Source organism: Tachypleus tridentatus, chromosome 10 (assembly GCF_004210375.1).
Source record: "Tachypleus tridentatus isolate NWPU-2018 chromosome 10, ASM421037v1, whole genome shotgun sequence".
Taxonomy (NCBI): domain Eukaryota; kingdom Metazoa; phylum Arthropoda; class Merostomata; order Xiphosura; family Limulidae; genus Tachypleus; species Tachypleus tridentatus.
In genome coordinates, this window is record NC_134834.1 from 131,844,902 (window position 1) to 131,859,796 (window position 14,895).

Consider the following 14,895-nt stretch of genomic DNA (forward strand, 5'->3'; position numbering starts at 1 on the left):
TGTCTTTATCGTGGTGAATTCTATGAGGGTTGCTAACTGGGTACTGGGAATTTCTATAGTTGGGTTAGGGTCTCGGATATAGAGTTCTAAGGCTATCTCGCAGGCTTCAGTGGTTGGAACTTCTGTAAAGAGGGATATAACATCGAAACTGGCCATTAAGGCTTTATGATTAAGTTGATTTAGATTAACTTTAAAAAAATTTTAATACATACACAAACATTATCCAAAATTTACAGAAAAAAACTACTGAAAGCCATGTTGAACACAAAATACAAAGAACTACATGACTTACAAAAACAAAAAATGAATCTAGACCATCAACTGGCATGCTGCATTAAACAAGAGATTTACGGACTTATACAACGAAACATAAACCAAATCAATACTAAAAACGACAGAGACAAAAGATCTGCCACAACAAAAAACTAGAAAAACTAAGATGCAAACAACAGAAAAGACACCAAAACGACAAACCGTTGACTAACCTCATAATTAACAGATCCGACCGTCAATTAAACACAGACGAGAAACAACTACTTAACAAAGGACTCAACTCGCTATAGCACCTAGGTACATTCCAACCATAGAAATCAAAACATGTTTAGAAGACCTAGCCAGGAGACTTGTGATACTTTCTACAGAGAACAAAAACAAGGAAACAACCAAAAACAACCAACAGAAAAAAGACAACTTAGATAATTTTATTGACATCCAACAGCCAAACTTCCCAGGTAAAATTACAAATTTATATTTTCCAGAAACACCTAAAAACAACATCTTAAACGATTTTTCAAAGAATTTTCTCACAAAACCATCAACATAATTTCACAAAACAGAAAACTGAAAACAACCTTACAAAAGAGACATTAATTGCATTAAAACCTAAAACAAGACAAAAACATAAAAATTCTAAAAGCAGATAAAGGTAACGCTATAGTCATAATGAACACGAATGAATACATCCAAAAATGAATAACATCCTATCAGACACGAACAAATTTAAACCAATACACACAAATCCAACAAAACACACGAGACGCGAACTGAACAAATTACTACTACAAATGAAAAAAGCCAACACAATTTCACAAACACTTTATTCCTACCTACGTAAAACCGACTCACGCACACCGCAAATATACGGCATCCCCAAACCTCATAAACCAGATTGTCCATTACGACCAATAATGTCCACATATGAATCGTTTAATTACAACCTTGGTAAATACATAGCATGGGCATTCTCCAAATATGTAACATCAGCCAGTTCATTTATCAAAGACTCTTTTAATTTCAAGTCTAATCTAAATCAACTTAATCATAAAGCCTTAATGGCCAGTTTCGATGTTATATCCCTCTTTACAGAAGTTCCAACCACTGAAGCCTGCAAGATAGCCTTAGAACTCTATATCCGAGACCCTAACCCAACTATAAAAATTCCCAGTAACCAGTTAGCAACCCTCGTAGAATTCACCACGATAAAGACAAACTTCATGTTCAACAACCAAAACTATATACAAACAAATGGCCTAAGCATGGGCAACCCAGTATCACCAGTTCTAGCCAATATTTTTATGACACAAGTTGAAACACAAGCAATTAACACAGCATTACATCCACCATTACAGACCAGGAGAAACAGGAGATAAATTTACACCAAAACCACAGATAACTGTGATTGAGGTGAAGAACATCCCTCCATGTTGTTTCTATGTTTTGAGAAATTTCAGTCATGTTACTGCATGAAATGGCTGTACCTTGGAAGAGGTAATACAATACCTGGTCTATGTGAATGATACTTGGTATTTGGCCATATATTACAGTCTGCTGTCATAAACCTAATTATGATGCTGCAAAAAGATAATAACAGCAGAACTAAAGTAAAAATCAAAGTAAGTACTTATGTGGCAACCAGCCTATTTTGGTGATTAGTAGTATGAGTGTATGCAACCGTGTTGTTTCACACTTCATTTTATTACTACTAGATCCAAGCTCCATCTTGTTCAACCAGAGAGTAATAAAAAAACTTGGCCAAGTTCATGAACAACTGTAAGCCATTGTCATGCTTATGACAACCTTGAAAGTGACAGGTGAATATAGGTCAAACATGAGACCCGAGGTTACCTGGATGGGCCAAGTTGTTGAGATACATCTTATACAGGTAAAATACACTGAGTACAAGCAAGCCTGTAGAAATGTCACTTGATCATGGCAATAATTTTAACACTCTGCTCCAAAGAAAACCTTGAGAGCAATGAATTGCTGTAAACATGATGTAACAGCTTGAGCCCACACTTTTAATCTAATTTTTCTGGCCAACTGCATTGTCTATCCTGACTTTATTTACTTAAGATAAAATTCTTAACCTTTCTGGTTATCTTTGTTATCAACTAGTAAGTTATTTCCTCTGTTGCATTATAAAACCATAAACTATAGTAAATCAGAGAAAGAGGTTTCTTTTCAGAGATTTCTCTAACCTTAAAGAATACCTTGCTATATAAAACACTGATGAGGCTAGTCTTCTCTTTGTATTGATCAAGCTAATGAATGAAGTGACATTGCTCAATGATGCTTTGGACACGCAAGCTCTAAACCGAGGCTGTTAAAATTCTAGCCCTAACATCTTCAGAATCATTCAAACTAACCATAATCTTGCCAGTCAAGTCAAAAAGTGAAAGGTCAAGCTGGCAAACCCCCAACACCCACCTAGCTTGTCAGCTGTCCAAGACATGAATACAACTGGAAAGTTAAGAGAAAATTTTCAAATGCTCCAGCAAAAGATGTTTCACAAAGAAATAATGCCACCACCCATCAACACCTTCCCAAAATTAAACTTCTTAAAAAGGACTAATAATCAGTGGAAAGGTCAACCAATGAGCATGACACCAGGGGTAACAATAGCCACCACCCTATTAGTGGTGGTGAAGGCAATGGAATTAATCACCATCAAAACAAGGGCATTCACTTCAATAGCCAAACCTGTACAGACAAAGATGCTCTAGATGGAGTAGATGAACTACCCACAAAGGCCCCCAAATAAAATTAAAGAACACATGACACTACAGCAACACATGGTTTGAAAATGACACTGCTAAAAACAGGCAGTCAAGTGGACAATGATCTAGATGTTCTACAACCATGAAGGTGAGCCTCTGCTGAAGCACTGAGAGTCTCCTACGCAGTTGGAGGAAAAATGGTACTATCTCTTGGAGGGCCTGGCATAGATTCAAAAGAATTTTGCAAGAGTTCAAGTGATTTTTCATCACACCACTATGTGTAATTTAAAGTCATCAGTTTTTATTAAAAAACATGCTGTCAGAGCTCCTATAGTAGCCCCACTTCAAGTTTTGTGTATATGTGTATTTTTTTTATCTACATCTACCTGATGTTACATGGGTTAATCATATAGCTACAGGAAACTTAAACTGCAAGAATACCTTTCTGCAGCCAATTAAAAGAAATGCAGCTGACATAAGCAAAAAAAATGACATGTAACAGTAAAATTCCAATTAGGTTAACAGGTATAGTATTTTTAACATAAAATTTTTTATTAATTAAATATAACTGATTGCAAAAGAGAGAGAGAAACCCTAACAGTTTGAACGTAAGTGCAGACATTCAACTTTAAAAAGAAAGTTATAAGAGACATTGATATTATTAATCAAAATTTTTAAGCAACAATGTGGACTAAATCAATTCATTTGTGATGGGCTTGATAAAATATACACAAGTATATATATGATAACTTTTGATGCAGTATGTTTAGCTTCATAAAATTTGATAAACTGCAAATTTTTGTGTACACAAAATATTCTTATTTTTCTAATGAAATATGTTTACTAAAACTTGTAGTGAAAATAGAGTATGATTTGTTACTATTCGGAAAGCAAAGCGATTTTCAACTTATAATTAACTCTTTTGCAACAGGATCAGTATATTATACACATTTGCATGTTAAGTATTTACAAGTCTGAATACAATGTAATTTCATATTATGATTTAAAAAACTATTCTTTGTCCCAAAAATCTCAAATATTGTTTGAATAATCTCTAATACCTCCTAAATATATTTCAAACATTTGTTTTCATTAACTTTATATTTTATGTTATTTTCTATACCCTACCGATGTAGGATCTATCACTTGACCAACCTTGTAACCATCATTAAAAAATCAAGAAATAAATATAAATTACACTTTTTTCAGGCTAAAATGACTATATATTATAACATGAAAGTAAAAACGTTTAGTCTAAGTAGCTTAAGTTTCATAATGCTATATATTTATATACACATTTATTATTTTTTATCATACTGATCTTCCAATCATGCCTAGCTAACATTACATAACCTGCATCGAAACAGTTCACGTTACATATCCAATAACATAAAATTGACCTTCTGTCATCTCTGTCTTGGTTATGTTATATTGCACTAGTATTTTGTAATGTACAGTCTCATTTCAATATTATTATACTTTATATATGTAAATAGAATATTACTATTTAGAAATAAATTATTGAACTTATTTTTCTTACAATGTACAACAATAAACAAAGAATTAAAGCAAAAAAACTATTATTTTAGTTACAACCATTAAACTCAGTTGCTAAGCTTTTTAAAATTTTGCATATGGAGGATATCAAATAACTTTTTATTGTTAGGTTTTATATATATAAAGTTCAATAGCCCAAAAATAATAAATAACTATACTGATGCCATAGGATTCCATATATTTTAAAGTTAATTACTAGGTTATATTTATGGTTTTAAAACATATGAAACTTTGAGCAGACTAAAGACAACCCATTTTCTTGAAATCTTGGTTCAAAAGAACATGGTAGCCTTTTCAAAGATTAAAATGGCTGAGAAAAACTTGCTTAGGATATCCTAAGCTGTCATTGGTTATTCATATGCCATATATTAAAGTAAGTGTACATAAGTGACCATTTCCAAAAATAGAGAGAAGTAATGAGGCCACTGTGTTTGATTCAGTACATAAGCCACATCTCAGCAAAATAAAAAGATATAAGGTTCTTATTTGATATTATAGCTTGCTAATATCAGTAATTTGAGTTCCTAATTTGTACAAAGCTATAAATTTAGTATTCTGCCATAAGAAACTTCTAATTTTAAACAGCGCTGCATTCAACATACCATGTCTCACTAAAATCTATAGCATCATCCAATAAGTAATGTCCGAAAATTTAACACAGAAAGTGCATCATGATTTCTGTTTTTAAAAAAGACTTTAATGACTAAAATGTGTAGTAGGACATGTAAAAAATGTTCAGACAAATAAAATAAACTAACCCAATTCTGCTTTTTCAGATCATTAATGGAATAAGCCCTTATGAAAACAGATGTGTCTGAGGACCACATTAGCCATATAATGCTTTAAGAGTTTAAAAAAGGCAATAGAGCAGCAGAAACTACATGAAACATTCAAGGTGTTTATGATGCAGAGTCTCTCAATGGAAGAAAATGTTGAAGGTAGTTTCAAAAGTTCAGATCAGGTGATACAGCTTAAGTGATGTGCCATGTTCAGATCGTCCTGTTGAGTTTAATGAAGACTGTGCTGTAACAGTTGAAGAACTAGCACAAAAGCTTAATACAACCATTCAACAATTCAACGTCATAGGCCCCCCATGATTTGACAGAAGCCACTCTTAGAGCAAGAGTGAACATTTGCACTTCTCTGCAATCTCTTGAACATAACTCATCTTTTTTGGACAGGTTAGTCACTAGAGACGAAAATTGGATATGTTATAAAAATGTTAAGTGCTGCAGACAATGACTCAGTGCAGGTAAACTGGCTGAAGCACAACCCAAAATGGACCTCCACCCTAGAAAAGTCTTGTTAAATGTTTGGTGGTATATTGTTGGTGTGATCCACTTTGAGTTGCTGCTGCTCAATGTAATGATTATATCAGACTTTTACTGTCAACAGTTAGAGCACCTGAAAGTTGCACTGAAAGAAAAGAAGCCTGCTTTGATCAATCAAAAAAGTATTGTGTTACACCACGATAATACATGGCCCTATACAGCAAGGATCACATCTGCAAAGATTGATGAGCTAGACTGGGTAAAACTTCCACATCCTCCTTATTCTCCAGACCTTGCCCCATCTAATTATCATCTATTCCAAGTTTCCAGAACTGTCTTGATTTAGTTCTACCATGGATACTGCAGAGTTAAAACTGTGGTGAAAACTATAGTAGATCACTAAGGCTGAATATTAGGCTTAGGTAAATATTTAAGGACAAGCAGGTTGGATGGTTGGATTTGTGAGATCAGTTTAATGGGAAGAAGATGTTTCTGGTAATAGATTGTTTATATTTATATGGGGTAGAGGTTCCAATGTCTTTGTAAGGCCTATTAATTAAACTGTAAAAAAGAACTTGATAGTAGTGAGAATCATAATAATGATGAAAACAGATTTAGGGTAAGGTAAAGCACAGTAGTAGTTTAAATGATATGCCAAACTTTTATTATTGTAATGCTAGAAGTATAAGAAATAAAACATTAATTTAGGGCATTAGTCATTACAGAACAGTTTGAGGTAATGGGAGTAACTGAAACCTTATTAAATGTATAAAATTTTGATTACAGAAATTAATGGGGAATACAGTGTTATATATTATTTAATAGGGATAGAGTACTTAAAACTCTTTATTTGTACAATGTGATTTATCTTGTTCAAGCTGAGAATATTAAAATTAACAGCAATGAGATTTGATGATAAGGAACCAACTTTGAAACAATAAAGTTTGAAGGTGGCTTGAATGGGTATTGAAGATAACTTTATAACAGGTTTAACATGGTAACAAATGACTAATATTTCAAGAAGGAACCCGATGATGACAAACCTTTGTCAAAATGTTGTACATTATTATGTTAAACTCATAAAAAGGTCTTCTTCATTACCCATTCAAACTATCTTTAAAATTTATTAACTGTAATAAGACTGAATATATTTGAGGTTCTGTTAGTGGTTAAAAGAGAAGAAAGCTATTAATTGGAATTTTTACAAACAATCTGAAACTGGGAAAATTAATAATAAACTCTACAATGAGATAAAGAATTCAGGATGGAGAATGGGGAACATATACCTGAAAATAATTATTATTTAATGAGGTTTGACATTTTATTGCATATAAAGAGATAAGAAACGATAAAACTTTGGTTCTCACTTTCGAAAAAGCAAATTTTGATGAGTGAAGAATTATCTGACGTGAATTGGGCAATTTAGTTAATTGGAGATACTGACTGAATGAGGAAAACGTAAAAAAAAATTAAATCTAGAAATAATTCTTATATAAAAAATGGGTGACTATATGTACAGAACTAGATTGGTTCACAAAGGGTATAGAGGGTAAAATTAAATAAAAGCATTACAAATTCATTACAAGTTTAAGTTGTCTGCTATCATGGGAGATTTCATTTAGATAATTATAAGATGGTTACAGAGAATTAGGAAACTGAAATAAAACTGAAAAGAGAGGCTGGCTGAAAATGTTAAGAACTTTAAATACATCAAGGGCAAGCAAAATGTTAGAATTAGAGTATGGCTTGCTCATATCTGGTGATTATGAGATGACTGGTTAATAAAAATTTTACTTTTTCTTTAATATTTAAAAGTAAGGATTTATAAATTATCTCTCATTTTAGGATACTGTTTTGCAAAAGGATTTTGATTATTTGGTAAGATGCTCCAATAAATAGCAGATGGTTTGTCATTATAATAAATGCTAGTTAATACACATGGGTTATCATAATTTGAATTTTGGGTATAATTTTGCTGAGAATAATCTTAACAGTGTTATGGATTAAAAAGATCTTTGTATTCTAGTTGATAAGTTTCTTAAACTGCCCAAACAATGTGCCATTGTTAGTGACAGAGCAAACAAAGTATTAGACTGTATCTACAGAAATATTGAATACAAGTCTAATCATATAATTTTGTTGTATAGGTCATTGGTTAGACCAAATTTGGAGTACTGTGTTCCATCTTGATCTCTCTCCTTTAGGAAGGACAATGAATTGTTATAAAAGTTTTAGAGACAATACATGGGATGGAAAAGTTGTCATATGAGGGCAAGTTAATAAGGTCTCTAAAATTGTTTTATATCAAAAAAAGGAAGAGTAAGAGAGCATCTGATTTTAATAATTGTTAAGGAAATTGATAATATTGATGCATCATCTCTTTTCATATTTAATGGGGAGAATGGTAAAACTAGGTGGAACAAATAACATTAAACTGGGTAGGAGTTAAGGCAACTTTACTTTTCTAACGGGGTGTTTGGCCTTTGAAATGGATTGCTTTCAGACGTAGTAGATGCATGTGATTTAAGGGAGTTTAATAAAAAATTTTATAAATGTTTTAATGATAAGGGGTGACTCTGAATGTTGCCCTTTTATTTTAATGTTTATTTTAGTGAATATGATGGCCTTAAGGGGTCAACACATTAAATTATATGTATGTAGTTAAAATTTACAGTTATCAATTTAACTAAATAGGTTGTAATGTCATGGGCAATGAATCCTATTATAATAGTAAAGTTTCTAAACAGTAAGAAAAAAGATGCCAATATGGTACTCTAACACAACTTGTACTTTCAGAATGGTTTTAAATGTTATTATTAAAAATGTGAAAATGTTCAAGGATATAGAATTACATATTCAAAATGGTAGATTGTTAGAATAATCTGTGGATCACTGATTGTGGACAAATACAGTAGAAAGTATTTCATAATTATTTTCTACTTGTTTGATAAAGATTTTAAGTTTTCTTGACAAGTGGTTCTTCCTAAAAAAATTAAATGCCTTCCAAGTTCTGTAAAGAGGTGACATATCATATTCATGTGAGCTCTTGTATAATTTTGCATTACATATTGCTTTTTTCCTTCATCATTAAGAAAACCTCACCAAATACACTACATATAAAGTGGCCTATAGATATTAGTTGAAGTTTCAAGTGTAGCATTGTAATAAAATGTTATCTGAATGTACAACAATGTTCTTTATAAAATTAATGTCAAAAGTGAAAAAACTCTTACCTCAGAACAACACGCATCAGTTTACACTTAATGCAAAAAAGACATCCAGTTACTCTTACATTTTTACATTCTTACCAAAATGTGTTTGACATACATAGTCTATGAATGCTTAAGACACCAATTACAAGTTTCTGCATTATTATTAAAATCAATGCAAAAGAAGTACACTTAACACTCAACTGTTTGTAGTTTAACCAAAATATAAGTCACTGTGTGTGATTTCTGCACTATATTATAATATATTATAATTTTTAAGTTAATCCAAAACTCACCCCAACACTTACTCAACATTTAACAGTTCTGAATTCTTAATGTGGATTACTTAATAACTCTTGTTTAATTCATACTAAATTTTGGTTAAAGAAAAAGACAAATGAAAGATAAACTTAAATTTCAAGAACAATTTTTTAACTTTACGTTAAACATGAAAGATTCGTTATCATATGTGGCTAGGTTATACATTAGGTTTAAACTTTAATGGAAAGTTGAGTAGTTCAAACTAATACGAACTCAAAATAAAGAATTTTTAAAAAATGCACAAATATCTAAAGACTAAAGCTCACTATTCAGTGCTAAGATATAGATTAAGTCGTAACCTGTAAGTGTAATTTACTATTTGGTTTAAGTGTATAAATTATACTATTTATAATATACTAGTTTATTGAACTCGTCTTCTATATTCATAATTTTAAATAAGAGTTAGGTTCCAATTTTAGTCTTGACATTAGACACTGCTTAACCACCGTGAGCGCGTTACAACAAAAACTTACCTAAATGTAGTAAGTCAATAAAAAACAGCTTAATACCTTACAAGTGCTAGTTTTACTAAGTACACAACGTTTTTGGTTCTGGTTCTGTTTTCTGAAAGGGTGAGTAAACATGCACAGCTTATAATATTAAGCATGTGGCAATAAGATATATAAATTGTAGTAGTAGCACTTTGGACTTTATTAAGTAAGGTTCAAAATCAAGTTCCTATACTGATACCATACACAAAGGAAATATTTTACTTTTATACTAACTACTATGTTGTAAATAAAATAAAGGAAGATGACTTTCGCTCTGACTAATAAAATACGAATGAAATTGTTTAATATACATAAAGAGCAATTAATTGGTGAAAACTATTATGTTTCTCCAACGATTATGATCCTAAAAATTACCTATCATTTCCTACTCTTCATTGACTTTGGTGAGTTAGCCTAACTTCCCGATCACCATTTGCTCAGTGGAAAGTCTAAAGGCTTATAACGCTAAAAATCGTGTTTTAATACCCGTGGTTTATACAGTGCAGATGTTCCATTATGTAACATTGCGCTTAGCAAAATAACCTGCCTTCCCCTACGTCACATAGAAACGATATTCTGTATCTACGAGGTAACACTAGATGTACAAGCGCAGATCCCGTAAGTATTCTCTTTCAAATGTAAATAAAAATAAAATTAAGAGTTCGAAATACTTTTATTTCTTGCTTTTGAAATTCATATGTCGTACTGTGTTGGAGCCTACAGAGCATATAATTATTCTCGTGCATCATTGCATGCACACGTTTTACAAATTGCAATTTTAGACGTACCTTATATAACGTCATTTTAGTGTCTACTGCCTTACTGAGTGACCGACTGCACATTACTGTATAATAATGCGAGTGATAAAAGCAAGTGATTCTTCCAGGCGGCCTTCGACTCCCCTTCAATAAAATGATTTTACAATATATGTAATAAATGTAAATGCTTTACAGCACAGTAATAGTTTTGACTTTCGGAAAATACTATTCAACGTCTTCTGTAAAGTAATATTGCTCTTGTAAGTTGTATATATTAACCTTGTAGTTATCATGCAAATTATATCGTTTTTCGTAGGTTGAAATGCAATATATACATATTCATTTCCTCAGTTACATGAAACTGTTTTTTGACAACAGCAACAAAACAATTATAAAAGCATCGTAGTTAATATATTCTGAGAACCTGTGAGTGAAAACAAAGGAGAATATGTTATAATAAGTCAACTGTACTACATTTAACTGGCCGGAATGGCCAGGTGATTAAGGCACTCAAATCTGAGGATCACAGGTTCGAATTCCTACCACACCACACATGCTCACCCTTTTAGCCGTGGAGGCGTTAAAACGTTTCGGTCAATCCCACTTTTCGTTGGTAAAAGACTAGCCCATGAGTTGGTGGTGGGTAGTGATGGCTAGCTGCCTTCCCTCTAGACTTATACTGCTAAATTAGGGACGGCTAGCGCAGTTAGCCCTCGTGTAGCTTTGCGCGAGATTCAAAACAAACCACAAACAACATTTATCTCATCCAGTGCCGACCCATCATGCCAGCTAGGGTATGACGTACATAACAGTGGTCTAGGCACTTCATTTTCATGAATATTTATAAACAACGTACGGTGTGAACAAGACCAAACAAATTAATTGTAATTCTTACCTTATTTTATTTAAGTAACTTAAAATTACATTTATTTGTTTATTTTAATTTAAAGCCGCTTATTTTTAATTTTATCCCACAGTGGTTCACCTGTAAGTTTGCACGTAGCAATGCTGATAACCAGGTTTCTGTTCCCGTTATGGGCAGAGTACTTGTTTGTTTGTTTGTTTTTTAGAATTTCGCACAAAGCTACTCGAGGGCTATCTGTGCTAGCCGTCCCTAATTTAGCAGTGTAAGACTAGAGGGAAGGCAGCCAGTCATCACCACCCACGGCCAACTCTTGGGCTACTCTTTTACCAACGAATAGTGGGATTGACCGTCACATAATAACGCCCCCACGGCTGAAAGGGCGAACATGTTTGGCGCGACCAGGATGCGAACCCGCGACCCTCAGATTACGAGTCGCACGCCTTAACACACTTGGCCATGCCGGGCCAGGGCAGAGTACAGATAGTCAATTGTGCAGCTTTGCGCTCCACGACAAGCAAAGAATTCTGATATTATGATTTTAAAGTTAACTTTCATATTATTAACACGTAAAACTAATTTTGATGCCCTGCTATCAAATATAAAATTCCTGTGCTAGCATTAATAGTCTAACTGAATAGTAGGATTTGACTGTTGCTTTTAGAGTTTATCCACTGCTCTAAAATGTGGAATATGTTTTTAAGTAGTTGGAACGCGAGCAGTGAACATATCAGGCATGCTCTTCTCGGCATAAAAGTAAACATTTAACATATATTTCATTATTACATATTTATAAAATAAAAACAAATATTTTGCCAAGGACTGATTTGTACAGAGGAATCGCAACATACAAATAGAAAATAGTATAGTTAATGTAGCTAAATATGATATTACAATGTAAAAGGTTTTGTGTATGTTGGAAGCATTTGTACAGAATATTAACCCTTTAGTTGAAACTTGTTTAATAGTTTGATATATTTCTTTTTTTATTATGCCTCTCGATTCCACGAAGGAACATAGGGCCGCAATCGCTTGCGGATTCATTAACCGACTGGTTTTTTAAGTGAGTAAATTGTTAGCTTACTGCACAACCCCCAACCCCAACCAGCAGGAGAAACCTGAGCCGTCCCTAATTTTACAGTGTAAGACTAGAGGGAAGACAGCTAGTCATCACCACCCACCGCCATCTCTTGGGCTACTTTTTTACCAACGAATAGTGGGATTGACCGTCACATAATAACGCCCCCACGGCTGAAAGGGCGAACATGTTTAGTGCGACTGGGATGCGAACCCGCGACCCTCGGATTTCGAGTCGCACGCCTAACGCGCTCGGCTATGCCGGGCACATTAGTTTGATATAAAGAGTAGTTATGCAATTTAACAGTTAATGACTACCAGAGCTAAAAAAAATTAAAGTACGCAATTAATTTAATTTAATGCTTTACATGCTTCTGTTCTTTATTATTTCATTTTTGTACAATAAATGATATTTTGGTAACAAATTAATTAAAAAACAAAAACGGATTGTTTCTCATATTCAGGAACTTGATGTCTTTAAAGGTGAATTTTACAGAAAAAAGAAAACTTTGCAGTCAAAAGAACTACTCATACTGATTAATTTTGCAGGTTCACATTTTTTATAAAAAGTATGTGCTAATAAATGAAACATAGAACTTGGTGCAGAAAGAGCCCTTTCCGAGCGGCAATCCAAACGTTTTAGTTTTTTACGTTTGCCGCTAGGAAAAGTAGTGTGATGTAATATTGCCAAACAAACCGCCAATGCCAGCGCGTTGAATGTAAATAAACATGGCCAGTGCATACGGAGAAACAGATGCGGAGTCTGTTTTGACTTTGTGTTTTGAATAGTGTCGGGTAGCGCCATATCAATTCGAACCTACTCTGAACGAACCTGGAATAGTTACTTTTGACACAGATCTGACAAGTTCTAGTGATGAGGACAGTTCCACGAGCCAGAGTAGCGGAACTGATACTGATAGCGCCCAGGCCGGTTGCGAGTCGGTCATACCTCCAGTGGAAGAATGGTAAGCCTAAGTCATGACAACAAATATGGTCTGTATTATTTCACGTGCAATTTTAGGCATCTCGAAACCTGTCTGGTGTTTATAAATTATTGGTATCACAGACTGGGTTTTATTTGTTTATACTTTGCCGACTATGGTAACTAATTCTCGGCCCTTCCACAATCATTGTACCGGGTATTTGGGCCCGGCATGGTCAAGCGCGTTAAGGCGTGCGACTCATAATCTGAGGGTCGCGGGTTCACATCCCCGTCGCGCCAAACATGCTCGCCCTTTCAGCCGTGGGGGCGTTATAATGTGACGGTCAATCCCACTATTCGTTGGTAAAAGAGTAGCCCAAGAGTTGGCGGTGGGTGGTGATGATTAGCTAGCTTCTCTCTGGTCTTACACTGCTAAATTAGGGACGGCTAGCGCAGATAGCTCTCGAGTAGCTTTGTGCAAAATTCAAAAACAAACAGTACCGGGTATTTATGATTCGTAACAAAATGAATTTCAATTATACGTCATAATCCTGTCTATAAAATCAAACTAGATGTAGCAGTCTGAATAGTTAATTTATCTTGAAATGTTAAATTTGAAAAATGGAATTCTTCAAACTTTTCCATATTTAAAAATGATACAAAACATCTACAGAATGATCTACCAGCTTTAAAACTTGGAATATACTCTACACATACCTTTAATTTTGTTCTTTTCGTGATGGCAAGGGATGGCTTCAGAGGGGTGGAACCTGTACGCTGCAGGCTGAGATCAGTCCTCAGCCCTACACAAGGAAAGATGGTGGAGACGATCCTGTCTACTGCCGATGGTTTTTTTTCAGTCTCAACCTGCCTGGCTTGAAACCCACGGAATCCAAAACAGTGGGATCCGACACAAAACATGAGCGTTCAAAGTGATCTTGACAAAGCTTTGTATGGTGTGAAGGAGTCCAGTTCTTCCTATTGACCATCCGCACCCACTGTCGCCACCTTGCCGGTTCTTTCTCCTTGCACGGAAACGAAAAGAAGCTTTTGCCCGATGCCGAACCGTTTTTACAACCATAAGCAACGCAGTAAACCATGTTATCATAAAACAAACATAAAGTAGCAATATCAAGACAAAAAATAGTCTCACAAAGTATGTAATCCGAAAACAGCACCGATAGATTTACAAAAAACACCAGCACTGAAAGGAACGAAATGGTCGGCGCGCAACGAAGCGTATTTGGCAACTATTATGTCATAGTTGTAAAACGTCACGGAAACAGCCGAACGACTGAGAGGAACTTGAGTTCGAGGACTCGCATATTTTGTTTCATTTTTTACTCAAAAAACTAAAGTGTTTAAAAATATGGCAACCACACAGGAATCATACCTAACCAAAGTACAGTTTCTAAGGCAATTATTAAATTT

General features: G+C 34.0%; 2 protein-coding genes across 6 annotated transcripts in view; one reads left to right on the top strand and one right to left on the bottom strand.

Moving 5' to 3' along the window:
* LOC143230334 (progranulin-like) overlaps positions 1 to 10,847 on the bottom strand; it is a 29,804-nt gene extending 18,957 nt beyond the window's left edge. Inside the window, exon 1 of one of the 5 annotated variants that reach the window (XM_076463719.1) lies at positions 10,634 to 10,847. In XM_076463719.1, coding sequence (XP_076319834.1) covers positions 10,634 to 10,687 — 54 coding nt within the window. In that variant the 5' untranslated portion in view covers positions 10,688 to 10,847. Of the gene's footprint in view, positions 1 to 9,620; positions 10,133 to 10,220; positions 10,487 to 10,633 lie in introns of those variants that run through there. The other 4 variants (XM_076463720.1, XM_076463718.1, XM_076463721.1 and 1 more) reach the window with 4 other exon arrangements.
* Positions 10,848 to 13,260: 2,413 nt separating this feature from the next.
* Positions 13,261 to 14,895, top strand: part of LOC143230335 (NACHT and WD repeat domain-containing protein 2) — a 46,024-nt gene continuing 44,389 nt past the window's right edge. Inside the window, exon 1 of the mRNA XM_076463726.1 lies at positions 13,261 to 13,507. Coding sequence (XP_076319841.1) covers positions 13,417 to 13,507 — 91 coding nt within the window. The 5' untranslated portion in view covers positions 13,261 to 13,416. The remainder of the gene's footprint in view (positions 13,508 to 14,895) is intronic.